The sequence below is a fragment of the Mesoplodon densirostris genome, chromosome 17 (assembly GCF_025265405.1).
Source record: "Mesoplodon densirostris isolate mMesDen1 chromosome 17, mMesDen1 primary haplotype, whole genome shotgun sequence".
NCBI lineage: Eukaryota > Metazoa > Chordata > Mammalia > Artiodactyla > Ziphiidae > Mesoplodon > Mesoplodon densirostris.
In genome coordinates this window covers 2626756-2653730 of record NC_082677.1, presented here as the reverse complement: position 1 = coordinate 2653730, position 26975 = coordinate 2626756, and the positions used below count along the sequence as shown (strand labels likewise).

Genomic DNA, 26975 nt, shown 5'->3' with positions numbered 1-26975 from the left:
TGACCTCTACCAAAAGATCCCTTTTGATCCCAGTCCTGAAAAGTCTCCCGGTTGGAAGCAGCAGGGCCGAGGCCAGGCGGGGCCTCTCAGCTGCCCTGTCCACGCCCCCTGCCTCTGGGCCGCGGGGCCTCAGTGCTCCCTTCAGGGTGGAGCCAAGATGAGCGTTTGATGTCATCCTGTTGCTGAGAGTGAAGTGCTGGCAACATTTCCGAGTAGAGACCATGTTCGCAAAATTGCCCACGTAAAGATCCTCCGGAAATAGTGGAATGAAAACATACGTTATTTAACTTCAGTTATTTGCATTAAAGGAATCGCATTTTCTATTTAAAAAAAGAGAGTGGCCATGAATTTAGAGAATTTCTGTCTGCCCCCCTTCGAGTGTTACGGACACTGTTCCTTATTGAATCCAGCTGACGAAGAGCAGCACGCAGCTGAAATGTTCTCTGTTATCCTTAGCCAGGGCTTCCTGGTGTAATTAACCCTCTCCTGACAGCTTTTTTGACTTACTCTTAGGTCAGAGTGTTATTTTTCTCTCTGTTGGGTGCCATTTCAAATTCTTTTTTGAGAGAAGAGCATAAATGATTTCAAATCTCACTTTAGATTAATCCTATAGATGATGGAGAATGGGGTATGATTTTCTACTTGTTCTGTACCACACAAATCCTTTCTAGAAAGAGCATGCTTGCTCTTATAGTAAATGTATCACTGCTGGTCTGTCTTCGTAGAGTAGGTTAAAAATCGGAATGAGATTTTTAGAAGCCAGAAGATAATGAAGGGAGGCTTTTCTGAATTTGATATCAGTGTGGCTTCATTTGGGGAACTTGGGCGGGGGTGGGTGGGTGGGTGGGTGCATGCAGGCTCCAGTGAGAGTCCTCTTCTTCCCAGGGCGGCGGGAGAGCGCTACCGCCGGGAGATGCTGGCGCACGGTGGGGGCAAGGAGCCCCTGCTCATGGTGCAAGGTAAGCCCACGTGAGATGTGCTTTTTGTTTTTTAAGGTTTATGTGTTAACATTAGCACTTTGGGTTTTGTTTTGTGTCATCTGTAATGAAAGATGTTTCCAATTTTGTCTATTTATTTTTTCTTTTAAAGACATGATGCTTCAGCTGTGCACTTTGTTCTGAGCATCTGTTTCATGGTGTCCCAAATAAGTTAGTGAGTGTGATTTATTTAGATTGAGAAAAAATTTCAGGCTTTAACTCTCAAAATGTTACTAATACTCTAATAGGAAACTTAAGTTATTGTAAATTCTCAGAAAATTTGCTTTCAGATTTTAATAGGTTACAGTGTGTTTCTCTGGCCTAAAGAACTCATTTCTTATTCCCTTATGAAGCCTAGCAATACATTTGTTAGAAATTCCAAGGCATCAGGGTGGATTTTTTACTCAAAAAATTAGAACCTAATTCTTCTCTTAGACATCTCACGATGCTTGTTTTCCTAGGTGTTTTTTAAGTATTTCCACTGAAAATTTAATTGTGAATGGAGGTGACCGTCATGATGTTTCTTAGAATGTTCTCACAAATATTTCAAGGAAACGTGGGTGATACTGGGTGCTCTCAGGACGCCGGCAGTTCTATGCGGCCGGTCCCTCTGACTGTCTGATGAAAGTGCATTTAGGAGATGACTCCCAGTCTTAGGGGGATGCTGTCTTCCTAGTGGTAGCGGAGCAGTCCCGCTCGTGATGGGTTGAGGTGACGTCCCTTGCGCACATCTGTTGTACCTGCTGTCCCCTCGGGCAGGGCTGTAGCTGCTCACATGCCAGGCACTGGAGGTGACAAAATCCTGCTGGGGACCTCGATTCCGTCAGCTTTTCTGGGAGGGTTTGTTCGTCCAGGCTCGGTCAGCCAGCCCAGGCTGCCTGCAGTGTCCTGTAGCCCTGCTGTGCTTTTGGGGTGACACCCTGGTCTCCCATCAGTGATTGCACCTCGGGCCACCCTCTCGACGAGGAGGCTTGTGATGCCCCCCACTTTTCTGGCTGATCCTGCCGGCCCTTGTTGAATTCTGCTACGTCCAGTCACTGTTTTAAATGGGTTTCGTGTACTGATTGATGGAGTCTTCCAGCAGCCCTCTCAGGTGGGGTGATCAGTACCCTCTTACCGATGGCGGAACAGCTCAGGTCCCGGCCCTGTGGTGCAGCAGAGATGTTGGAGCCTGGGACTTGCGACCACAGGGACTGAGCTCTGAGCAGCTCCCTGGGTAGGAATGCCGGCCGCGGGCCCCTTGTGGACTCGGGAAATTACTCGGCTCATGACATGGCGCCCTTTGGGCTGGTAGCTTGTGGTGCCGCGTGGACAGCCCGCTGTGAGTGGGGGCAGCAGAGGCTCCAGGGCTGGTCCTCATGCGGATGTTCTGGTGGGAAAGCTGTCTCTCAGCAGCGGTGCTTAGTTTATCCTTCCTGACACCAGGGTCTAAACGCCATCTGCACATAAATATTAGCTTACGTTTGGCTCCAGCAAAAGAAAAATACTAAATGCTTTACAGTGTTGTCTTTTGGTTGGTGTATTTTTCTACTCTGCTTCCGAGATGGTTTTATCATCTCTGTGGAAATTCTGTTCTTCGTATGAAACATTTTTGTGTGAAGAAAAAATATTTTTCCACACTGAAACTCACACTCATGAGAGAAAAACAAGCCTGTGGTTCAAACTAGAAATGAGAATGTATTCAGATCACAGCCGGCACCAGTGATAGAACAGCTCGGCTTGTAAGCGTTACCCACCTCCTTAGTTCACGTGATCTGTTACACGGCGGATGGACGGGGCCCACGCAGAGGGTGCTACGCCAGTTGTCACTCCGTAGGGTTGGGTTTGTAAGACAAGATCAGCAGTGGCGTCCCCTCTTCCTGTGTGCGAACGGCCAGCCTGCACCCCCAAAGCAAGAGCGTCCTGCATGATGGCTGATGGCATCAGGGTGGCCCTAGGAGGAGTGACTGAAATTACTCAGCGTCGTGATATGAAAGCATAAACATTCTAGTTGGTATTATTCTTTTATGAAAATGTAATTTTTAAAGGTGCTTCATCTGCTTTATTTAACTACTTACTAGGTAAATGTAAAGAATTATGTTAAGTAGCAGAAGGTAAAGAGTCCGTACCTTCCAGTTACGTCCCTCTGTGATTCCTGTGTGCGAACGGCCAGCCTGCACCCCCAAAGCAAGAGCGTCCTGCATGATGGCTGATGGCATCAGGGTGGCCCTAGGAGGAGTGACTGAAATTACTCAGCGTCGTGATATGAAAGCATAAACATTCTAGTTGGTATTATTCTTTTATGAAAATGTAATTTTTAAAGGTGCTTCATCTGCTTTATTTAACTACTTACTAGGTAAATGTAAAGAATTATGTTAAGTAGCAGAAGGTAAAGAGTCCGTACCTTCCAGTTACGTCCCTCTGTGACCAAAGGCCACCTTTGTTAACCTCCTTACTGAAGACACAGCAACACTTCAGGTGAACGCTGAGCCATTCCTTAGAGTCAGGATCCCGTGCGTCGTGCTGGTGCTCTTTGTATGACCTACTCAAATCAAACACAACAGTGCTTTTGATCTCTGAACGATAAACACCTCACAGGTGAACCTTGAGCTTGCTCGCCGTTTTTAGAGTCGCCGTCAGGTCTGAAGGGAGCACCGCCCTCTGTGCCCAGGAGCCTCAGGGAAGATCCACGTGTGGCAACACAGATTTTTCTTCAAGGGCCTATAGTTTTTTCTTCTCAAAACTCTAAACACCATTGGAAGAAAACAAAATAGTGGTTAAGAAAGTAAGTATTTCCTTCCTCGGGGGACGGCAGGGGGGAGCAGTCACGTCGCACGGTAAAACAGAATTGGATTTGCAGTTACCAGCTCTGGTACTTACCAAATTCCTTGACCAAGTCGATTTCCGTAAGGGACACAAAATGTGATTTGACTTCAAAACACTTCTTTCTAAATTGTGTCCTTACCTAGTGTTAAACGCATCCATAGCACATGTAAGGATGTTATAAGCAGGATATTCAGTTACTTAATCCTCCACTAAAACACAAGGTGGCAACACACCTGACTGAATTCAACTCTCCTAATTGCCCAGGATTCTGGGGTGAGTTGAACTCCTGGTACATTCCATACAGTGTTTTCTGGTTTAAGTATCACATTTCTTAGTAATAAGAGAACTTAGTTTTTGCTTAAAATAAACCAGGATGATACGACATTTTCATTCATTTTGCCATTTTTTAAAACATATACTAGAAACTTTTTAGGTGTGCTGTGGTGAACATGACCCAGAGTTCCATTACTGCGGAACCATTTCAGAAAACGAATGTGTCTCTAGAAAGATAAACGTACAGTGAGTTTGTAACAAGGAGGTAATACCTGGTACCCACCTGGAACGAGAATTGTTTCTACCACAGCAGGTAGAAGAGGGGTCGGAGCTATATTATTTCAGCAGTCCAAGAACAACAGGTGAAGTCCCTGCAGGTTACATCTTCCATTGTAAACTGCTTTATCTTTCTTTTACGTTATCCAGAATTCTTGAGTAAATGGCCCTTGTTGAGTTTTTAGGTTCAGATGTTACTTATCTTTAAATAACTATGAAAAAACCAACACATTGAAAAATCTCCGCTTGCCAGGTGCTTCCTGCTCTGCTCATGTCATCCCTCCAAAGCAGGTCATATTTCCCCATTTCCATAGATAACGAGGCTCATTCTCCTACGTGCCACCTTCTTCCCGATGCCTGCGTCTTCCTCGGTTGATCTTTGAAGGCTGACTTGACACTGAGTTGGTCTTTAGAATGTGAAGATGTCAGTGGCCTGAGCCTTGAGGCCTCAGGGATTCCCAAAGTGCAAGGCCTGCCTGACATCCACTGACGAGCAGTAAAATTTTCCGTAATGTTTTCATATAAGCTCTTTAGACTTCTGTGGCAAAGCTGTCAACTTGGTTCATGATTGCTTTTAGTCACAGTCGTTCCCATGGGATGACTCTCACCACAGCCGCGTAAGCATGGTGCCCGCCGAGTCTCACGTTTCTGCCTCTGGTTATGGATCCTGTGTGCTCTCGCCTGCAGCCTTGGCACAAAGAATTTTGTGGGGAAAGGAAAGGTTAAAGCCCAAGACTTTAGCGTTCCAAGTGGTTATTTTTAAATATTAAACAACTTTATTTCTGTTCTCCTTTTTAGAAAAGAAACTCTTAGCTTTATGACTTTTGGCCAAAAGCAGTAGGAAAGTAGAGATATAACATTATAACTTGACAGTTTTAAAAAGGACGAAACATCAGATAAGATGAAAAGGAACAGTAGATAAATTCTCAGCGAAGCTCCCTTCAGTCTGTTTTTCTGTATTGCCAGACTGACTTGTGGAACCAAAGTCTAGAAGCCCCAGGCCTCACCGGAAGCTGATTAAAATCGCAAGAACTCACACTTCTGCAGAGCTTTGTGGCTTTCAAAACACATTCGTTGTTGCCATAACTATCCTATATCATCTCTTCTTACTACATCATACTCTTATTCAAGAAACAAGTCAGAAATTTGTGGTGTGTGTTCCAAATGGTCACCCTCGTCCCCCAAGGAGATTAATACAAACAGTGTACAATGGTAACTTCTCTCCTTGGTCCTAGGAGCAGGCAGGGCCCGGAGCTTGGTTTGACACCTTCTCCCCTAGAGGAAGCAGGGCTCCTTGGGGGAAGGGCTGATTCCAGGGCTGGCCTGCAGCATCCTGCAGCACCAGGAAGGAGGAAGGTGCTCAGGAATGCACACGAGGATGGGCATGTGTGTCACGGGGGACAGGCTCCCACTATAAACGAACCCTCAACAGCCAGAACGTCAACAATTTGAGCAAAAAAGGCAGCATTGGGATGTAACACAAAGTATAAAGTGTGTATCCATGAGCCCGCCCTGACAGGAACGAGTGAATGAATCAGCGGGGCAGACCTCCCGGGCAGGAGTTCAGATGGTTTCCGTAGGTGCCCCCTGCCCCCTGAGTGTGGGCTGCACGGTGACCTCCCCCTTTCATACTGTGCTCTGGAAGGAAGGGAGAGTGACTTTACATGAAACTCGGCCTCGGCCAGGTGTTCAGGGTCAGCACCAGCAAGACGAGTCATGCTGTCACGACCCCTGGTGTGATGAGAAGGGCACCTCACCTCTGGGGTCTTCCTTCCCAGGGCGTCACAGACAAGGAGCACCAGAGTCAAGCCTCGGCCCTCTGAGAGGAGGAGACGGCTAGGCCCGCGCTGTGCCCACCACCCGTGGGTACCTGCTGCGTTAATGCATACTTAAGTGTTAGAGTTTACCTGCAGGGGCAGATGTCTGCTGTGCCGTTAACAACGTGTTATGGGGGTTGAACAAGATGGTGGAATGGAGGAGGGCATGGAGCTCACCTCCCCCGGGGAACACATCAGAAATACATCTACGTGTGGAACTAGTCTCACTGGAAACTAACTGGAAACTGGCAGAAGGACTCCTGTACAAGCAAGGCTGCTATGGGGCAGGAAAGGAAGAAAAGTGATCAGGTCTGGACCTGTGTCCCTGGGAGGGGACTCAGAGGAAAAGAGAGATGGCACAGGCAGAGACCTGCTCTGGGCAGTGAGCCGTGAGAGGCACAGACTGGGCACCTCTGTCCTGGCGTCCAGCACAGGGCAGATGAGCCCCAAGCCACAGAGGAAAGGGCGGGTTGAAGGCTCCTCTGGTTCTGGCCAGCTTTCCACCGGCTGCCTTGGTGCACATTCCAGCTCCGCATACTCCACGTCACCAGGCAGCACAGGGTCTACGCAGAAGACTCATGTGGGACCCAGAGGCCACCGGGGCCAGACAGGGTGGTGGAAGCCAGTGTTGGCACCTACTCGGGCCAGCCTCCCTACTCCCCCTGAAGCCCAGAACTCTGAGAGCAGCTGCTCCACCACAGCTCACAGCCCAGTGTGCACCGAGGCTGCACCTGGGCCCCACCCGCCCTGCCGTGTGGTCCTACAACGGGCAGGGGCGGCTGTGAGGGACAAAGGGGACGTTCGCCTGAGGCTTTCTCCACAGAGCCAGGGAACACAGCGGGCACTGCACAGGCCGTGCGTCAGAGACAGCCCAGACCTCTGGCTGCAGCCAGCCTGTGCCGACAGCCTGCACAGGCCCCCTTGCTTCAGCATCCCTGCCTCTGCAGCCAGGGTCCCAGTGTAGGGAGCAGGGAGAGCACACACGTACAGGGAACAGAGCCAGCCCAGGCCTGACCGTTGGGGCTTCTCCTCCAGCACCTTGGATCAGATCCCACCCCCAGTAGGGCAGTGATGGCCACTGAGCAGAAGGGACGTCTTGCTTCACACCCAGCTCCAGCTCCTCCACCCCCAGCCCCACCCCCTACCAAGGTGAGAGCTTCCAGTACACCCTGAGGAAGACATGACTTGTGTGCACATCAGAGCCAGCTTCCCACCAAAGGCACTAGACACGCACAGTCTGTACAGGGCCAGTGCCTCATAGGAACGTGGTCCCTTCAAGACCACGATAGGAAACTGTTGCACCTAAGTTCATAGAGGCAGAGGAACTGCTCTCAATTGAAGTAATAAGAGAAAACCCCTGAAAAAAGTAGTAAAACAGAAATAATTTATCAGATAAAGAATTGAAAGCATTGGTAATAAAATTCTTAACTGAATTAGAGAAAAGAATACTTGAGCACAGTGAGAGTTTTAACAAGGAACTAGAAAATATGAAAAACACCCAATCAGAAATGAAGAATTCAATAACTGAAATCAAAAAACACACTAGAAGGAACGAATAGCAGACAAAGCGATGCAGAAGAACACTTCAGGGATCTGGAAGATACAGTAATGGAAGTCACCTGTTCAGTACAACAAAATGACAACCAAATGTAAAAAAAATTAAAAAGGTTAAGAGATCTCTGGATAACATTAAGCATACCAACATTCACATTACAGGGGGTCCCAGAAGAGAGAAAACGGTACTGAAAATGTTTTTGAAGAAATTATGGCTGAAAACTTCCCAAACCTGAAGAAGGAAACAGATATCCAGATACAGAAGCACAGAGGGTCCCAAACAAGAGAAACCCAAACAGACCCACACCAAGACATTCTAATTAAAATGGCAAAAGTTAGAGAGAGAAGCCTGAAGGCAGCAGCAAGACAAAAATAGTCATATACAAGGGAATTTGCAAAAGGCTACCAGCTGATTTCTCTGCAGAAACTTTGCAGGCCAGAAGAGAGTGGCAATGATATGTTCAAAGTGCTGAAAGGGAAAAGCCTACAACCTAGGATACTCTACCCAGCAAGATTTTCATTTAGAATCTAAGGAGAGAGAACTTCTCAGACAAGCAAAAACTAAGAGTTCATCAATGCTAAATCTACCCCAAAAGAAATATTAAAGAGTCTTCTCTAAGTGGAAAAGAAGTAAGAATCTACAGGAAAGGGAAAACTCCAATTGGAAAGGCAAATCTATAATAAGGACTGAGGATCAACCACTTAAATAAGCCAGTACAAAGATTAAAAGACAAAAAAAAAAATGTAAAAGCAACTATAACGATAATAAGCAGTTAAGTGATAAACATGAAATATAAAGTATGACATCAGAATCACAAAATGGGGGGAGGAGTAAAAAATGTGGATCTTCTAGAATATGAAGTTAAAGGACTATCAGTTTCAAACAAGTAGGTAAAATTATAGATCAGTATATATATAAACCCCATGGTAATCACAAATCAAAAACCTACAATAGATACACAAAAACTAAAAAGAAAGGAAAACAAGCATACTGCTAAAGAAAATCATCAAACCACAAGGGAAAAAACAAAAAGAGGAAATGAACAGAGAACTAAAAAAAGCAACTGGAAAACAAGGGAAAAAATGGCAGTAAGTACATACCTATCAGTAATTACTTTAAATGTCAATGGACTAAATGCTGTGATCAAAAGACATACAGTGGCTGATTGATTGGATAAAAAAAACAAGACACTTCTATATGCTGCCTACAAGAGACTTACTTCAGAGCTAAAGACACACACTGAAAGTGAGGGGATGAAAAAAGATATTTCATGCAAACAGAAATGACAAGACAGTGGGCATAGCAACACTTATATCAGATAAAACAGGTGTTAAAGGCTATAACAAAAGACAAAGGGCATTATACAATGATAAAGGAACTCAATATAAGAAGATATTACACTCATTAACATATAGGCACCCAGTACAGGAGCACCTAAATATATAAAGCAAATACTAACAGACATAAAGGGAGAAACTGACAATAATACAATAATCTTAGGGGACTTTAACACCCCACTTACATCAATGGACAGATAATCCAGACAGAAAACCAATAAGGTAACAGTGGTCTTAAATGACACAACAGACTAGTTTGACTTAATAGATATCTACAGGACACTCCATCCATATAGCAGAATACACATTCTTCTCCTGTGCACATGGAATGATCTCTAGTATAGATCACATGCTAAGCCACAAAACAATTCTCAGAAAATTGAAGATAGAAATTATATCAAGCAATTTTCCCCAACCACAACAGTCTGAAACTAGACATCAGTTACAGAAGGAAAAATGAAAAAAGGACAAACACGTGGACACTATAAAAACCAATGGGTCAGTGAACAAAGCAAAGAGGAAATCAGAAAATACCTCGAGACAAGTGAAAGTGGAAATACAACTCTCCAAAATCAGTGAAAGCAGAGGGAAGTTCACAGCGAAACAGGCCTTCCTTGAAACACAAGAAAAATCTCAAATTAACAGTCTAACCTACCACCTAACGGAATTAGAAAAAGAAGAACCAACAAAGCCCAAAATCAGGAGAAGGAAGGAAATAATAAAGATCAGAGAGGAAATAAGTAAAATAGAGATTAAAAAAATAGGAAAGGTCAGTAAAACCAAGAGCTGGGGTTTTTTTTGAAAAGATAAAATTGACAAACCTCTAGCAAGGCTCACCAAGAAGAAAAGAGAGAGGACCCAAAGAAACAAAATAAATGAAAGAGGAAAAGTAATAACCAATACCACAGAGATAAAAAATCATAAAAGAATACTATGCCAATAAACTGGACAACTTAGAAAAAATGGACAAATTTCTAGAAACATACAGCATGCCAAGACTGAATCAAGAAGAAACAATTTGAACAGACTGATCACTAGTAGTGAAACTGAATTTGTAGTTTTAAAAAACTCCCAGCAAACAAAAGTGAGGACTGGACAGCTTCACAGGGGAATTCTACCAAACATACAAATAAAAGCTAATACTTATCTTCCTCAAACTATTCCCCAAAATTGAAGAGAATGGAAGACTCCCAAGGTCATTCTACGAGACTACCATTACCCTGATACCAAAACCAAAGATGATACAAAAAAAGAAAATTACAGGCCAATATCTTTGATGAATATAGATGCAAAAATTCTCAACAAAATATTAGCAAGCCAAATCCAAAATATGTAAAAAGAATCATACACCATAATCAAGTGAGATTTATTCCAGGTACGCAAGGATGGTTCAGTACTTGCAAATAAATCAATCAGTGTGGTACAACACATTAATAAAAATCAAATGATCATCTCAAAAGACACAGCAAAAGTATTTGACAAAATTCAGCATCTATTCATGATTAAAACTCTCATCAAAGTTGGTATAGAGGAAATATATCTCAACATAATCAAGAACATTTAGGACAAACCTCGGCTACCATCATACTCAGGAGTGAAAAGATGAAAGCCTTTCCTCTAAATTCAGGAACAAGGCAAAGATGCCCACTCTTGCCATCAATTTAATATAGTATTAGAGGTCTTAGCCACAGCAGTCAGACAAGAGAAAGAAATAAAAGGCATCCAAATTGGAAGGGAAGAAGTCAAACTGTCACTGTTTGCAGATGATGATATTTTATATAGAAAACCCAAAATCTCCACCAAAAAACTATTAGAATAAATAAATTCTGTAAAGTTGCAGGACACAAGATTAATATACAGAAGTCTGTTGCTTTTTCTATACACTAATAATTATCAGAAAGCAAAACAAAACAATCCTATTTAAAATCACATCAAAAAGCATAAAATACCTAGTAATAAATTAACCAAGAAGGTGAAAATCTAGACACTGAAAACTATAAAAACACTGATGAAGGAAACTGAAGATGATACAAAGAAATGGAAAGATATCCAGTGCTTTGGATAGGAAGAATTAGTATTGTTAAAGTGGTCATACCTCTCAAAGCAATCTACAGGTTTAATGCAATCCCTATCAAAATACTTATGACATTTTTCACAGAACTAGAATAATCCTAAAATTTGTATAGGACCCCAGAAGACCCAGAATTGTCAAAGCAATTCTGAGAAAAAAGAACAAAGCTGGAGGCATAACCCTCCCAGACTTCAGACTGTACTATAAAGCTACAGTAATAAAAACAGTGTGGTAATGGCACAAAAACACACACAGATCAGTGGAACAGTGAGCCCAGAAATAAACCCAATGCACCTATGGTCAATTAATCTACAACAAAGGGGGCAAGAATAAACAGTGGAGAAAAGACAGTCTCTTCAAAGCTTAACAGCAAAGGAAACGGTCAATGAAACAAAAAGACAACCTACAGAATGGGAGAAAATATTTGCAAATGGTATGACCAACAGGGGGTTAATATAAAAAATATATAAACAGCTCATACAACTCAGTATCAAAAAAACAAACAATCCAATAAAAAAAATGGGCAGGTCATCTGTGACCTGTGGCCAACAGGCACATGAAAAGATGCTCAACATCGCTAATTATTAAGGAAATGCAAATAAAAACGACAATGAAAGATCACCACACTGGTCAGAATGGCTGTCATCAAAAAGTCTATAAATAAATATTGGAGAGCGTGTGGGGAAAAGGGAACTCTCATGCACTGTTGGTGGCAATGTAAACTGGTACAGTCACTATGGAAAACTGTATGAAGGTTCCTCAGAAAACTAGAAATAGAGCTACCATATGATCTAGCAGTTCCACTCCTGGGTATATTATGTAGAACAAAACGAAAACACTAATTTGAAAAGATACATGCACCCCAGTATTCATAGCAGCACTGTTTACAATAGCCAAGACATGGAAGCGACCCAAGTGTTCATCCACAGATGAATGGATTAAAAAGATGTGATACACACACACACACACACACACACACACATGCAATGGATTATTATTCATCCATAAAAACGATGAAATTTCTGCCCTTTGCAGCAACGTGGATGGATCTAGAGAACATTATACTTAGTGAAATAAAAGCAAGACAAATACTGTATGATATCACTTATATGTGGAATCTAAAAACTAAAACGAACATATACAGCAAAACAGAAACAGACTCACAGATACAGACAACAAACTAGTGGTTACCAGTCGGGGGGCGGGAGCGGCAAGATGGGGTAGGAGATTAGGAGACACAGACGACTGTGTGTAAGACAGATAAGCAACAAAGACACACTGTACAGCACAGGGAATTATAGCTGTCATCTTGTAATAACTGAGTATAATTCATAAAAATCCTGAATCACTATGCTGTACGCTTGAAACTAAAATAATATTGTAAATCAACTCTACTTCAAAAAAATCGTGATGATTATTAGAAAAGGGACAGGTTTTTATTCACATTATGAAATTTTTTCTAAATATTTTGTCGACCCAAATATTTTTTGTGATATAACTTTTATAATGCAAAAGAGAAACAGGTCTAGGAAAGACGTCTGTCACCCAGCAGCTCAGCGTCTCCCGCTGCCCTGAGTCCAGTCCCCACGTCTGCTCAGAAGTCTGGACACCAGCTTTGCCTTTGTGCCCTGCTCGCCCACAGCAGGACTCCTGCTTCCCCGGCCTCAGTCCCTGGTGGTGGGGGGGGGCAGGAAGCTGCCGTCCAGGCCATCCACTTGCTCTGTGAGGCACTCTGCCCCCCTGCAGAGCTTTGCCTCTAGAAGCAGCGTGGGTTTCTTACACGACACACACCTGGTGTCCCACAGGGCGTACTAAGACAGGCCTGCCCTGGTGTTTTATAATTCACCTAATGCAGGACCAGGTCAGTCTGGTAGATTACTGAAGTTACTTAAGGAACGGACGTTAAAGTGGAGAATACTTTCCTGCTGGGGGAGGTCGGAGATGCATTCTGCCACCTCTTTTCCGGCACTGGGCACTGCACTCTGTTACAGAAGGTGAGTCCACTCTCGGGGCTTTGCTGCAGCAGACTCTGGCCGCAGCCCTGGCACCCCGTCCCGCTCCGCCCGGAACCCATGGGGACCTCCGGGGCCGAGTGCTCTCAGACACACCACCTCCGGGCCTGAGACTGAAACCCCTGTCCAGGGCGTGGCTTTAGTTCAAAAGTATTACTGCAGTGTCCTTGTGTTAGTGACCAGTAAGTAATCTGATTGAATGAAAAAAGCTTTATGTTAGTTGTTGATGAAGTTAATTCATTTAACTTAGCGAATATTTAGCAAATACTTGCTGCTAACCAGGCATTTCAGGGGACACAGAAATAAGAACGATACGGATCCTGCACTTCCTTGAGGGTGTAGCGTCCTGTAGGAATGACGGAGAGGAGCCCCTCTGGGCCGTGCAGGCTGAGCCTGGGCACACGGCGTGGGGACCTCAGGACTCCGGGGGTTCAGCCCTACGAGCTACCTTGCACCCGCGGACAAGGCGGCCGTGAGCACCAGGGGAAGGGGCCGTGCGGAGGGTGCATACCCAAGTGGGCAGGACTGGCTGCTGCCTCGGGGGCTCTGGACACGCCCCTCACGCTAGCAGCCGCGTCCACTCCCCGACATGTGTCCAGTCTGTTCTGGAGGCGGGCTGCCCCCTTCCTAGAGCTCATCACATTCTTTGTTTATGAATAGCAAAGGTCGAGCTTGGAGAGAACAGATAGTAGAGTTAGAGACGCGAAGAGCTGAGGCTGAAAGACAAGGCCGGTATTTCAAAGACACGACAAACCAGGAGAACACGTGGGAAATGCCCTCCCGGAAAGAGCGCCGTTTTTCACTTTCCCGAACAAATGGACTTTGGGACCCCAGGAATGAGCACCTCCTGTGGGTTACGGTGTCTTGTTGACACCTCAGGCAGACAACCACGTCCCGCGTGCTAGAAACCGATGGGCGTTCTGTATAATTCGGGGTGTAGGGTGGTGGGAAGCACATGCGCATCGATCTCTTCACCTGGGTAGGAGGAGTCGGCCTTTACCAGGAAGTGACAGGCCTTTCCTTCTCTAAACTGAGCCCAGAAGCCTCTACTACCCTTGGATTTCCCCCCTATTTTATTGTCATACGTTCCAGTAAATAAATTCAACCAACATAATTTTCGCTAGCAAAGATGATGAAAAGCCTCTGGGAAAGTAGATTTTAAACAGAATTTTAACTTGTAACGTGTCGACTGCACTTTGCATTGCACACCCCGCGTGGTTCTGGCCCTGGGCCAGTGTGTCCACTGCACGCTCACTGGCGGTCATGGTCCAGCCCCTGCTCCTGCCCTCCCGCTTCCAGATAGTCTGCTTTATAACAGGTTTACAACAGATGACAGCACGCCACAAGGAGAGCCACTCTCCGGAGAGGAGTGGGGACAGTGGCCCCTTAATGCACCCACGCTGCTCTGGGGGGCGTGCGACTCCCTTCACGGGAACAGAAGTAAGGCTGGGAGAAGCCGATGGGCCCCCTCGGTGGTGCAAAGCCCTTTACCAGCGCCCGTCCCCCTGGACAGGCTTTCAGCCGCTGTTCACTTTGGGTGGGCCATTTTCTCTGAACAGCAGCAGACTTGCTCTCTGCCTGCTGCGTGCATGGGACGGGCCTCTCCCTTTGTGTAGCATCTGGGACGGCGCCCCTGGAGCCTGACTGCACTGAGGTCTCAGAGCCTTTCTCTTGCGGGTGGATACCCTGTAGGGGACTCACTCCAAGAAACACCAACTGTTCTGTTTCCAGGTCATGTTGCGTAGACAACGTTCTAACAGGAACGTAGACAGTATTCTTTGGAGTCTTCTGACTGCTTAGGGGAAACATCATAACGTGCTCTTTAAAGATGGTCATTACAGATGATGCTCCTGACGCGCGGGTACAAGTGTGCTGTTAGGAAAGCAGGTGTCACCTCCTCAAAGCTCTCACCCGAGACTCCCAGCTGACAGGATGGGGCTCAGAGCTTCCAGGGCTAAGGAACCAGGGGCCACAAGCACCGTGGCAGGGCTGATGCTGGGGATCCACTGAGGAATCTACACTCGAGTCCACTGATACAGGGTAAACTCGTACTGGTAGAGACTTCGAGCAGATTTCAGTGGAAGAATTGAAACTGACGTTTGCTAAGCACCTCCTGGAATGTTGCCAGAGAGCGTGGAGATGGGAAGTTTCTCCTGGTTTAACTGGATCATCTCCTGACAGATCCTTTGCAAGGTGTCTTCTCATGTTTGCGTCTTCTCAGCTAATATCTCTAAAAGAAACTTTTCCCTCGTGACTCTTAGTAAGATCACTAATAATGAAACTAGATTAAGGCATGATTATACCTAAACCTAATTTTCTTCTTTGCTTAACAGTTCATCTTTACATTAAAGTGTGTAAGATAGAATAATCCCTCCTTAATCTCAGAATGTGCACATCTCACAGCACTCGACTACCACGATCAGGTTCTTCTCTGACCCCATCACGTGTCAGGGGACGTCAAGTAAGACACGTTTAGTTTCTTAATCCCTCTTCTTATAGCACTGAGATGTTTAGTTTAAGCTGCAGGGTCAGGACAATAGCTAAACTCCACTTACATTTTCCCTTCAAGCAGTTTAAACAAAACAGAGCTTTAAAAAATTCTCAAAATCTTAAATCACACCCTCAGAGTAACTGGAATCTCAGCCCCACGTTCATTTTTGTCTTCTGCCTGCATGTCTTCTTTTCACTTCAGGGGGAATTTTATTAACAGGTTGCAGTAGCTTTGTGTACTGATTTTCCTAAGATGCTTTATGTTGGATATTACCAGTAAAACTAACTTCTACTACTTTGGTATTCTCCAGTTGAACGGACAGGAGAGAGAGCAGTGCTGGCAACGTAGCAATAATGAGAGCCACTGTGCCCCCGTGCTGGGTGCTTTGCCAGGTGCTGTGCTAAGCACGCTGCACGCTTAGGTAACCTCTTCCTGCCCGAGGTCCCACCGTGGCGAGCAGTAGGACCAGGATGCAAACTCCGAGCCGCCTTGTGTGGACTGCTAGTCTCTTAAACCTCTCTTTCAGGTTAGACCAGGAAGCATCTGCTTTGGAAGTAGTTGCGTGCACGTTGCACTGTGTCTCCCCTCTGCGCTTTCATAATTTTCGTTGACTGAGTTGCCTGGTACACTGATGCTCTAAGAAGACACTGTTGCGTTCTCCGGGCAGGACATCACAGAGACAGATCTGAAAGGCCGCACATGCTAACTAGACCTGGCAAGGTGTCAGCTGCCTTCCACACAGTAGTGGTTTTATGGCAAAATAAGATTTGCTGAGCGATTATGCGTGGACACAGGGCCAGCTGTGCTACTTCACAACGCACTCACTGGCGGAAGCCGCCTTTTCTCGCACACAGTAACAGGAATATGTGAGAAAAGCACGTCAGGGAAGCAGCCCTAGAATTTAGTGGCGCTACAGGACCTACCACACAGTTTCAGTAACAGGGTGGATGGCAACCCTGAATAATAGCCAAGTAAATAGAACCCCTCCGCCTTGGCTTGTCTGGATATTTACTCAGCGTGGCCTCTGCAATAGCTGAGCGCTTTCTGGAAGAAAGCAGTGGAAGCAGGCACCTGGCTTCCCGAGGCTGAGGCCTCCCTTTTGTAAACGCGCTGAGTTTTTCAGAGGGTGTGTACATGTTTAACGTGTGGGTGTGTTTGTTTAAGGAAGACATGGAGCTTCAAAAGGCTAGATGTTTTGTAACCCAGAAATGTAACCGGTAAATGGAATGGTTGAATCTGAGGATGAAACTAGAATAAACTGATTAGTAAACAGAGCACGTCCGTGGGCTCCCCTGGCTGGGTTAGCTCCCCCCCAGCAGGAAGCCCTGCAGGCAGGGACCCCAGACGCAGAGCCAGGTCTCCAGTGTGACGGGTATTAGCCCAGCCGAGGGGGCAAGAGAGTTCTTGAGTTTGCAGGAGGAAAGGAATTTCACTTTCTGGCTGACATCCTCATTCTCCCGAGAACTGATGGCAGATAGCGGGAGCCACCTTTAGGAAAAGGTGTGGGCAGCTGCAGCCCCGCAGCCCAGGAAACTTCAAAGAAGAGAAAGATGAGCCAGCTGCCCGAGGCCCGGGAGACACGGCTCTGGAATGAGCTCTGATCTCATGAAGCTCAGGCCAGCCTTTGTACTGGAATTCTCCATCAGTCTGAGCCAAGTCTGACACGTATAATTATTTCAGCAGAAAAAGCAGCTGTGAACCATCACGATGGGTTTAGAACCGAGGGTGGTGCTGGAGACATGCAGACTCCTCACTCGTTGCCCAGTCTGTGCGGATGACCCGATGTTTGGTGACAGGGGACGGAGCCGCGGCAGCTGAATATGTAGGCGGATCACAGGCTCAGCAGTTGTGGTCACTTATCTTAAGTTGTGGTTAAGTGCACATAACGTAAAATTCACCGTTGTTGCCATGCACAGCCCTGTGCGATCACCACCACTGTCCATTGACAGGACTTTTCCATCATCCCAGTGAGCTCTTCTCGATAAACCTTTATCACAGCTGCTAACAGGTAGAAAATGGATTGACTCTAGTTACTTCTGTTTCCATCTTTCCGTAGATAAACAGTTATCTCATAAAAAGCAGATGGCAAAAGCCAGAAAAAAGCAAAGCAAGCAATGATTCATTAGCTGGGTAATTAGCTTGTGATTGTGTTTGATGATAATATCCTAAATACTTAATCAGAGACCAGAGTTTTGAAATTCAACTTGTGCAGAAAAATAAGCAACCTCATCCTTCAACTCTTGAACTTTAGATCTGATGGTTGCTGTTACCAGTTATGGAGCATTTTCCATGAGTTAAATGTACTTTATTTAATCCTCATAACAGTCCAACAAAGTAGATGACATTATGCCAAATTTTATGATCTTCACACATTATATTTCACTCTACCAGTCTGCCTCTGCTCAGGCTGCTTCTAGTAGAAGAAGGGGGTCCCAGAGGTTAAGTGACTGGTCTGAAGTCCCTAACCAGGTGGCTGATGGGGTGGCTCAAGCCCCTGCGTCAGTGCCTCCTAAGGAAGAGTTACCTTCCCACTCGTTTCCTCCTTGGTAATAACCCTTCAGAGGAAAACATCGGGACAGTCGGAGAGGAGAATGGACTGAAATTGTGAATTACAAGGTGCTGTGCGGAGGCAGGGACCCTAACACCCTAACCTGCCCAGCGCCTGCTCTTGCACGGCAGCTCTTCTGCTGCTTTTCAGAGCTGGGTTGTTGTCCCCTAGATAAATGACAACTATAGACCTTAAATAGAAACCTGACAGACATACCTTCATTGAAAGCAAGTACTGGCGCTGTGTCTGAAAATAAGAATATGGCTGCTTTCATCGCTGATTTTAAAAGAACTCCGGGGGGTGGTTACGCATCCTGACCACCTCAGGCATTGAGGGCCTGGCCTGACAGGGGTGAGGACCACACCCCCCTCCCTCTCTGGGGCAGCCGGGGACACGCACCCGACCCATGGACCTCCACTGCACCTTGAGGCCCACAGTCAGAAGGGTGTTCCCTTCCCCAATCCCACAGGAAGGAACCCATTTCAGGAGGACCCTGGAGCTGCTGGGGCAGTGTTCCCGCCCCCTGGCCCTGCCCACCTCCCACTGCAGCGGCCAGGGCTGCGGGCAGAGCCGTCTCTCTCCCAGCTCGGGCCAGGGCCGCTGTCCTCTCCCCACCAGTGGGCCTGGAGAGAGGGAATCTGATAGGAAAGCCTGCTTGTGTGTCACCTGTTTACTTTATCTGCAGGAAAGAAGACATGGTCATTTAAATGAAAAAAGAAGAAACAAAAACCACCTGCTTCTGGTCTAAACCCTGAGTCTAGGAAGTTGGTCCTTAATCAGACAGAACCATCAGCGTCCCCGGGCAGCGCTCAGTCCCTGTCCATAACGTGTGAACTCATCTTTTCATCAACTGGCAATCTCCTTGAAAGAAACAGAACCAACTTAGACTGACAAGCAGAAAAGGAGTTTGGGGGGACAGTGCAGAGGTCGCCACGGAGTCAAAGGGAGAAGCCGAAACACAGCTGAGAGCGCACGGCTTCCGGGGCCGGCGAAGGGCGCGGACGAGCTCCTCGGGGTTGCCGGGTGCCGCGTTCAGCCGCCCCGTGGTCCGCGGCTGCTCGTCCTTCCGCCCCGGGAGCAGGTCCCGGAGGGGCGCAGGGGGCGTGGAGCCGGGCGGCGAGGCCTGCCCCCCAGCTGCCCCCGTGCCGGGGCCTCTGAGCAGAAGCCCCTCCTGCCTCGCAACGCAGCCTGCGACCCTCGAGACCGTAACTCAGGGCCGTCAGGCCTTTTAGGGCAGCTGCCCCGTCCTTCGAGGTCCCGGAACCCGTGGTTTGAGCAGAGCCGTCAGGACCAAAAGGTTCGGGCTTGTCCCAGTTTCTATCAGCGTATTTGCCTCTTTGGTAAAACGAGGGGGAAAAGAAACTAAGTCATCCCCCGCAAGTGCTGTGGCCCCGAAGAGGGCGGGCAGGTGGAAGCCCGCCGTCCTTCTGCGAGGACTCGGCCAGCAGGCCCAGCGCACCTGCCTTTCTTACATCGCCGTCCACGCTTCCCCTTTCAGGCGTGAAGCTGCCCTCGGTTTTGTTTTACTGTTTCAGCCCCCGGCCCCCGACTCAGGTGACGTCCACAGACAAACGTGTGTAAGCTCACCCGCTCGTGGACTTGGCACCTCCAGCCAGGTTCCCGGGGCCCCTGCAAAAGTGCACGTCTCATCACCACCCTTTTAAGGCTAAGACTTGAAGACAAAGGGGACGCGTTCGTCAGTTTTAAAAACCTCAGCCTTCTTGGAATCATTTTTACCATCCACACACATAAAAGCCAGTTTCAATTTTTCTCATTTGTGGAACTGCCTGAAAACATTGTTTCTCTTTTAATTCTTTGTGCAGAAGTTAGTTCAGGTTGACACTTGCCAAACACTTCGATCTAATTAAAGCGAGGACACCGCAGCCATGTTCCTGGGGAATCCCTGCCCCGGTGACCCCCCCGTCCCTCTCGGTGTGGATTCCCTCCTCTTTGAACCTTCGTCTTTACCAGTCACGTCACACACACAATTACTGAACCATTCATCTCCGACGGGGTTTTATTTAAAACTGCCCTGAGCGTGTTATGTTTTTCCCCCCGCTGCCGCCACGCCCGCCGTTCTCTGAGACACAGAGGTGGCTGGAGGTGGGCCTCGCCGGGGGCGTGTGCCCCTGAGGTGCGGCCGCGGAGGACGGATCAGGGCCCTGTGAACGTGGGCAGCTTGTGGAGGGGACGTGACGCTTCACAGGGACGGGAGGGCCAAGCTTGACTGCGCGGGTCGGCTCCCCTCCGCCGCGCTCCCCAGGGGGAGTGACCGTGCCCGTGGGTCCAGCCCTGGGCCTGCCCCGAGCAGTTGGTTCCCCGGTGCTCGGTTCCGGGTCACCTCCCTCCAGACCCCAGACGCTCTGCGCTGCCCACCGGGTGCCTTGCCTAGGCCGCCCCCTCCACCGCAAAGGCCCTAACTCGAGTCTGAGCCTTCCCCGTCTCTCACGTTTCTGCAGGACGCCACCTGCCCCGCGGAGCCTGCGGAGTCTCTACCACACACGTCATCCTCCTCCCTCTGTTCTCCCACTGGCTGCCGTTTGTGTGCTGTTAACACCCAAAGCTGACTCTTCCCCGAACGCTTCATGTGGAAAGTTTTCAGGCATTCAGAAAAGTCCCGTGAACTGTAAACACGCATATACTTGCCCTTTAGAGTCTACAGTTAACACTTCGCTCTGCTTTGTCACGTATCTATCTGTCCATCCTCAATCCACCCATCATATATATATATTTTCAAAACAAGGTGCAGAGATTAAGTACGTTTTACCCCAGACACTCTGTGTGCGTAGCGTTAACTAGAGTTCAGTGTTGGTTAGGTTTCTTTCTGAGGTAACATTTACATGTGGTGAAATCCTTAATGCTCCGTTTACTGAATTTTGACGAGGTATATACCTGGGTGTCACAAATCACGGTCCAGATAGAGAACTTTCCCATCACACCAGGACCACCTAGGTCGGTCGCTATCCCCACTCCCGAAGGCAACCACCGTTCCAATTTTTTTTCGCCATGGGTTAGTCCGGCCCTTCTTGGAAGTGAATATAAACAAAACAGGCCGCGTGTGCTCTGTGGGCCCTTGTGTGCAATGCGCTGCGTCTGAGGCCGCCCGGGGTATTGTCTGCGTCAGTAGTTCTTTCCTTCTCATTGCTGGTGCCATTCCATTGTGTGAAGACAACATGAACGTCCACCTGCAGCCTGGTAATGGGAACTTGTGTTGTTCCACTTGAGGCTGCTGGGAACGTGCCTTCATTTCTCTTGGTTAAAACCTAGGAGGAAACAGCTGGGTCACGGGGCAGGTGTGTGCTGGGCTTCATAGAAACTGCTGGACCTTTTTCTAAAGGGCTCTCGCATCTCACCCTCTACCCCTGCTGGACGACAAGCCATGGCGCCCAAAGCCTTGGCTGCATTTGGTGTCTTCAGCCCTGGGACTTCAGCCGTCCTGGAGGAACATCATGGTGTCTCTTTGTGGCTTTAATTTTCTTTTCCTGGATGACAGTGATGTTGTGTGTCTTCTCAGGGCCTGTTAGTTCCGTGTTTATTCAGATATCTTTTTTTTGTGCAAGGTCTGCTCAAATCTTTCGTCCATTTTTTATTTTTATAAGTATTTTTATGATGAGTTGGAGTTCTTTATATATTCTGGATACCAGTCCTATGTGAGATATGTGTCGTGTCAGTATTTTCTCCCATTCTGTCATTTACCTGTTCATTTTTTTAATGGTTTCTTTGCAAGGCAGGAAGTTTTAAATTTTGATGAACTCTAATGTATCTTTTTTTCTTTTATGATTATTACCGTCTGTGTCCTAAGAGACCTTTGTCGACCTCAGAGTCACAACGATATTCTGTATTTTCTTCTAGACACCTAATAACTTTAGCTTTTACGATTAGGTCTGTGCCTGTCTCACATTAATGGTTCTGTACGGTATGTGATGGGGTCAAGGTTAATTTCCCCACACGGCTGCCCAGTCCCACAAGGTGTGCTTCTGTGGCTGTGTGCTTCACACAGCAAACACTCAGGGCATGTTAACTGCACTGCACTGACGATTTAGAGGAAATAGGGACTCTGGCAATCTTTTAATGTCTTGGTGTTGGAACTCATTTTACAGGATCCATCCCCCAAATTAAACACTGGTGAGAGAGCCCCGTTCAACCGTGAGTTAGCATTACCTGCCAAGAGCACAGGTCAGGGCCACAGGGTTGATGCTTGAATGTTGTCTTTGGCTTCTCTGAGTGAAGAGTGGAGATAAATTCAGCTTTTTATTGAAGTGTTACTATACGCTAGACAGGGTGCCTCACTGCTTTCCAGTACATCTTCTTCTTCTAGCTTTACGGCAGCCTTGTATGTCAGACGAGGAAATCTGAGAGCCAGGCATTAGGAGTTCTCCAAGACAGGCAGGCCTGGAGGAAAGCCAATAACTTGTGTCTGATATAAGACTTCTGCAAGATAATTAACAGTTGAATGATTTTAAAGTGCACAGGACTTGATAATAACACTTGGCAGGTAATTAAACATATTAAATTCTGTATCAGCCCAAAGATAGCTGAAAAATTAAGTCTTCTGACATCACTCCAAGTGTACAGTAATATGTGCAAAAGAAAAACCCCCGGGAAACATATTTGGCTCTAAATCTCTAAGCTAAGAGTTGATTAGATATTAAAAAAAAAGGCATTAAAACAAGAAATAGCTTCGGGGCCCATGCACTGCCCAGGACTTTTTGAAACGTCCTCACAGTCAAGCTCGCAGTTCACAAAGCCGAATGTCCCCTGACCGTGCAGATTTGATGTATGTCTTCGTCCCTGTGTATTGTCTGCGGAGAATGAGCCGGCTGATATTTTCTTCGTTCGCAGGTATGCTTCAGAAGTGTCCTTCTATCGATGACTTCGTAAATGCCCTTGTTTCCGACTTGGATATGGACTTGGAAACTTCCCTCAAATGATGGGAACACCATGAATCCTTTAAATCAGTCACGGAGATACTATCAATTTTGTTGTAAATGCTACAGCTTTGAACGTTTATTTCTGATTTCAGCATTCAATTCTGTAATAATTTATGAAAAACCTTAAACCAGTGGAACTTGGAATAAATAATTTTTTAAAATTATGCTGGCTTTTAGCCTGTTTGTTTGGCAGATTTTTGAACATAAGGAAATCCATTCAGTGAGTGAGTACAAACCAGAACACAGGGGTGTCAGCATCAGGGGCCAGACACCCCCTCAGCCCAGCCCCGCTTCTGGTGAACTTTCCCCTGTCCGATGACCTTTACTTGGTTAGAGACGTAATAAAAAGCAAAATTATTTCAGTTTGAAGCAGTCTTCAGAAAGATTACTCATACAGTTCCTCTGCATGTTTTCTTATAGGTAGCTTTGAAAATGGAATAGTCAGTTACAGTGACCGAGAAACCAAGTGTGGTTTCCAAAGTATTTGTAATCGGTTGCGTTGGCTTTTCCTGTGTGTTTAGGAATACACTAGACAGATGGACTCAGAACAGAGGGGACCTGAACTCACACTTTTCTGACTTGACAATGAATATACAAAAATAAGTGCAGGTACAATTAGTATATGATGTATCAAGTCCAGCAACTGATAAATACAGAAACTGGGATTCAAACCCTGTCTTTATCCTAAACATTACTGCATACTGTATCACTATGTGTTAATAACAGAAAAGAAAGACACTGTTTAATAGGCTTTTCCCACCTTCAAAGTCAAGAATTTAATTATAGGCTTTCGTTTAAAATGACACCTGCTAGCGGCCTCTTCCCGCTTCTCACTAAAAGACCAGTGATGATGCAAAAAGGCAGGATTACAAATCCCCAAAACGAGGACACATGTCCAACCTACTCATAGAACGTGGAGGAATTTCTACAAGCCAGAAACAGACGAGACAGGATGAAGAAACGTCCGTGACCCACGCATGCCGGGTCCACCTGGATGCTGGGGTGAGGGGAGGGGCGACCCTCCGTTCTCTCCCCACCTCCCGTGGGGATAAGAGATAACACGCTGTGCGCACCAGCCCGGGAGCCGCGGCCCCGCGAACCTCCCGTGGGGCTTCTGCGTTCGCCGCACGAGGCCTGGTCTCCTCTCCCAGCCCCTCCCCGGTTGGCGCTCTCTGTCTGTGAACACGTGGAAACCACAGCGCAGAGAATCCCTGGGCGGGAAGGAGGGCAGGCCTGCAGCAGTCGCTCCCCCGTGGGAGGTGTGGGGTGATGCCACAGGGACAGCCGGGCGCCCGCGTCCAGGGCAGGAGCAGCTGCTTCTGTCCCCACGCACACGGTCTGTGAGCTGAGGGAGGCGATGCTCCTGCTGACACGGACGCTAACTCTCATCGGGAAACGGAGCCGGAGAAACGGACGCCAACCTGCCGTCCGTTACAGGTAAGTCTGAAAAGGTGCTTTAACAGCTCCAGGTGTACCGAGCCACCGGCCCCTGGGCCCTTATCCTCCCTTTTCAGCTGAGGGTGAGTGAGCAGAAAAGGAAATCCGTGTGGAGCTTCAGAAAAAGGAAGGGAAGATCACCTGGAAGATGCGGGAAGGTCCCAACTTTGAACACTATTCTTAAAAGGAACTAAGGCACACTGTAGAAAACATCTCTGCCATTCTTAGTGAGACTTGAGAAAACATGGTATTTATGAAGCCAAAAGCCATAAAGAAAGAACAAGCAGAAATTTAAAATAGGCGAATCTAAAAAAGAAGACAGGCAGAACAAGGAAAAAAGAAATGCAGAGAAACTGAAACAGTGCAGTGATTTAAAACATGATCAAGGCAGAAAAGACCAAAACTGCCAAGGGGAAATGAGAAGCATCTCACTCAGAGTGCAGGTTAAATTCAGGGACACGGTGAAAGCCAGCAGCCAGGAAGCAGCACAGAATCCCGAGGACAAAGCCAGGACAGCTGGAACAGAAACAGCAACAAAACCCAAATTCTCGTGTCCTGCTGTATTCCCAGTGCTCAGAACAGTGACCAGCACATAGTAGGAGCTCTGGTGAAGGCATGCTAGTCAATGAATTTAAGGAAACTTTTTTGAGATGAAAAAAAACGGATGTGTAATTTAAAAGGGAATCCTTGATGGCTGCCCAACACTGAATGTGCTTAATGCCACTGAACTACATACAATTAAAAATGGTTAAAACAGTAGTTTTTGTTATGTATGTTGTACCACAATTTTTTAAAGCAAAGTAAATAAATGCAGGCAAAGAGAGAGAAGAGAATCCTGCATTCCAGATCAAAACGAACAAAGAAAACAGTAAAAAGAGACCCCCCCACACACCTAGACAGACTCTGCCTTTCATTTGGAAAACTTAAATATAAATACAATTAAAATTATAAGCCAACTGATCCCAAACTGGGCCATTTCCCAGGAGTTGTTAGTGTTCCACGAACTCAAAAGGGTCCCAGTGTTAAATACATTTGTAAAATACACGTGAGCTCTGTGTTTCACCATATGCACATCAGCAGTCCTGCACTCACAACACCTATGTCCCAAACGTGTTTGATGAGGGGGCCCACCCACTTTGTTGGAGGACCTCCTGATGACATTTGTCAGAACACTGGGGACTAACTGCTGAAATCATCCAGCTAGAAACAACAGGCATACACAGAAAGGAACAAAACGGACAGCACTCCCAGAATTCAACTGTTCATCGCTGTGAAAGCCAAAGGACAGTGAAAAGTTTTCAGAGGTAAAGGCTGAGATGCAGAATGGCATTCTCAGATATACGAGGGAGGGCTCAGGAGACATCTCAGCTTTGTACCTTTCTTTAAAAATCACCAGAAGAATAAGTAATTTAGATCGAGTCAAAGCAAAGGAAATCCCTAAGGAACTTGTAAGAATTCTGAGGGGTCATTGCCTCTTTTCTCAACAACAGCTGGATAAATCATAACAGCAAATTATTTTATTATGAATGCTTTTCCTTATGATGGGAATAAGCCCACAACACACAGCAGTTCCTCTGGGAAAAATTCTCTCCAGTACTTTACGGTTTACCAGCAGCTTCCAAAAATGCAGTTTAAACTACTTATGTGCTAAAAAAAAATAGTAATAATCTAGAGAAAGAACTGGAGGATAATGAGTAAAATGCTAATGTGATTGTCCTTAGTGTTGAGATTTTGGCCTTTTATTTTTCTTCTATTTCCAAATTTTAAAAAAATAGGCAATGTGTTCATTTTAATAAAATTTACAAAAAGTTTAATCATGACAGAGCTAAACTTAAAAGCATGTTTCCAATTCTGAAGGAATGCTTGGCTGATGTAAGCAAATTCAGAAAATGCTTCTGAGACATTCAGGGAACAACCCATACAGTCAGAAACTTTACTAATACCCAAGGGTTAGCGTGATTTGCTCAAAGTGACTGAGATAAAACATGAATAGCAGTAGTGCTTGACATTCATTTAGCATTTTTCAGTTCACGAAGAACTTTATCACACGGTCATCTCCGGTGCGACCCATTCACCCAAGAGATAACAGGGCGCAGGCAGTGTCAGGACTCTGTCGCCACAGTGGGGCAGACAGGCTGGTGATGCGTCGGCTGCTGAGCTGGTCACGCCGATGCAGGACTCCTGGACTGTGCCCCCTCCCCTGCACACGGGTCTTCAGGAGAGGATGTGGATCTCCTGCAGGGGCTCAGGTGCACATTCAGACAGAGTGCTGAGTGGTGACAGGGCCCACTGGGCCTGATGTTGCGCATGGTCTTTCTGCTTGAGGAAGCCTGTGCCCGTGGACAGACAGGCGATGAGACATCACAGCATCAGACCAGGAGAGACGAGGGGTGGGAGGAGAGAGAGGAGAGGCCGTCTGGAAAAAGTCTTCCACAGAACTTGCCA

At 46.6% G+C, this 26975-nt stretch overlaps 2 protein-coding genes across 2 annotated transcripts in view; one reads left to right on the top strand and one right to left on the bottom strand.

The window, feature by feature from the left end:
• Positions 1–23257, top strand: part of MIPEP (mitochondrial intermediate peptidase) — a 144120-nt gene extending 120863 nt beyond the window's left edge. Inside the window, exons 18-19 of the mRNA XM_060079683.1 lie at positions 886–959; positions 23005–23257. Coding sequence (XP_059935666.1) covers positions 886–959; positions 23005–23093 — 163 coding nt within the window. The 3' untranslated portion in view covers positions 23094–23257. The remainder of the gene's footprint in view (positions 1–885; positions 960–23004) is intronic.
• Positions 3678–26975, bottom strand: part of TNFRSF19 (TNF receptor superfamily member 19) — a 156344-nt gene continuing 133046 nt past the window's right edge. Inside the window, exon 10 of the mRNA XM_060079684.1 lies at positions 3678–3701. Within this exon, the coding sequence (XP_059935667.1) occupies positions 3678–3701 (24 nt within the window). The remainder of the gene's footprint in view (positions 3702–26975) is intronic.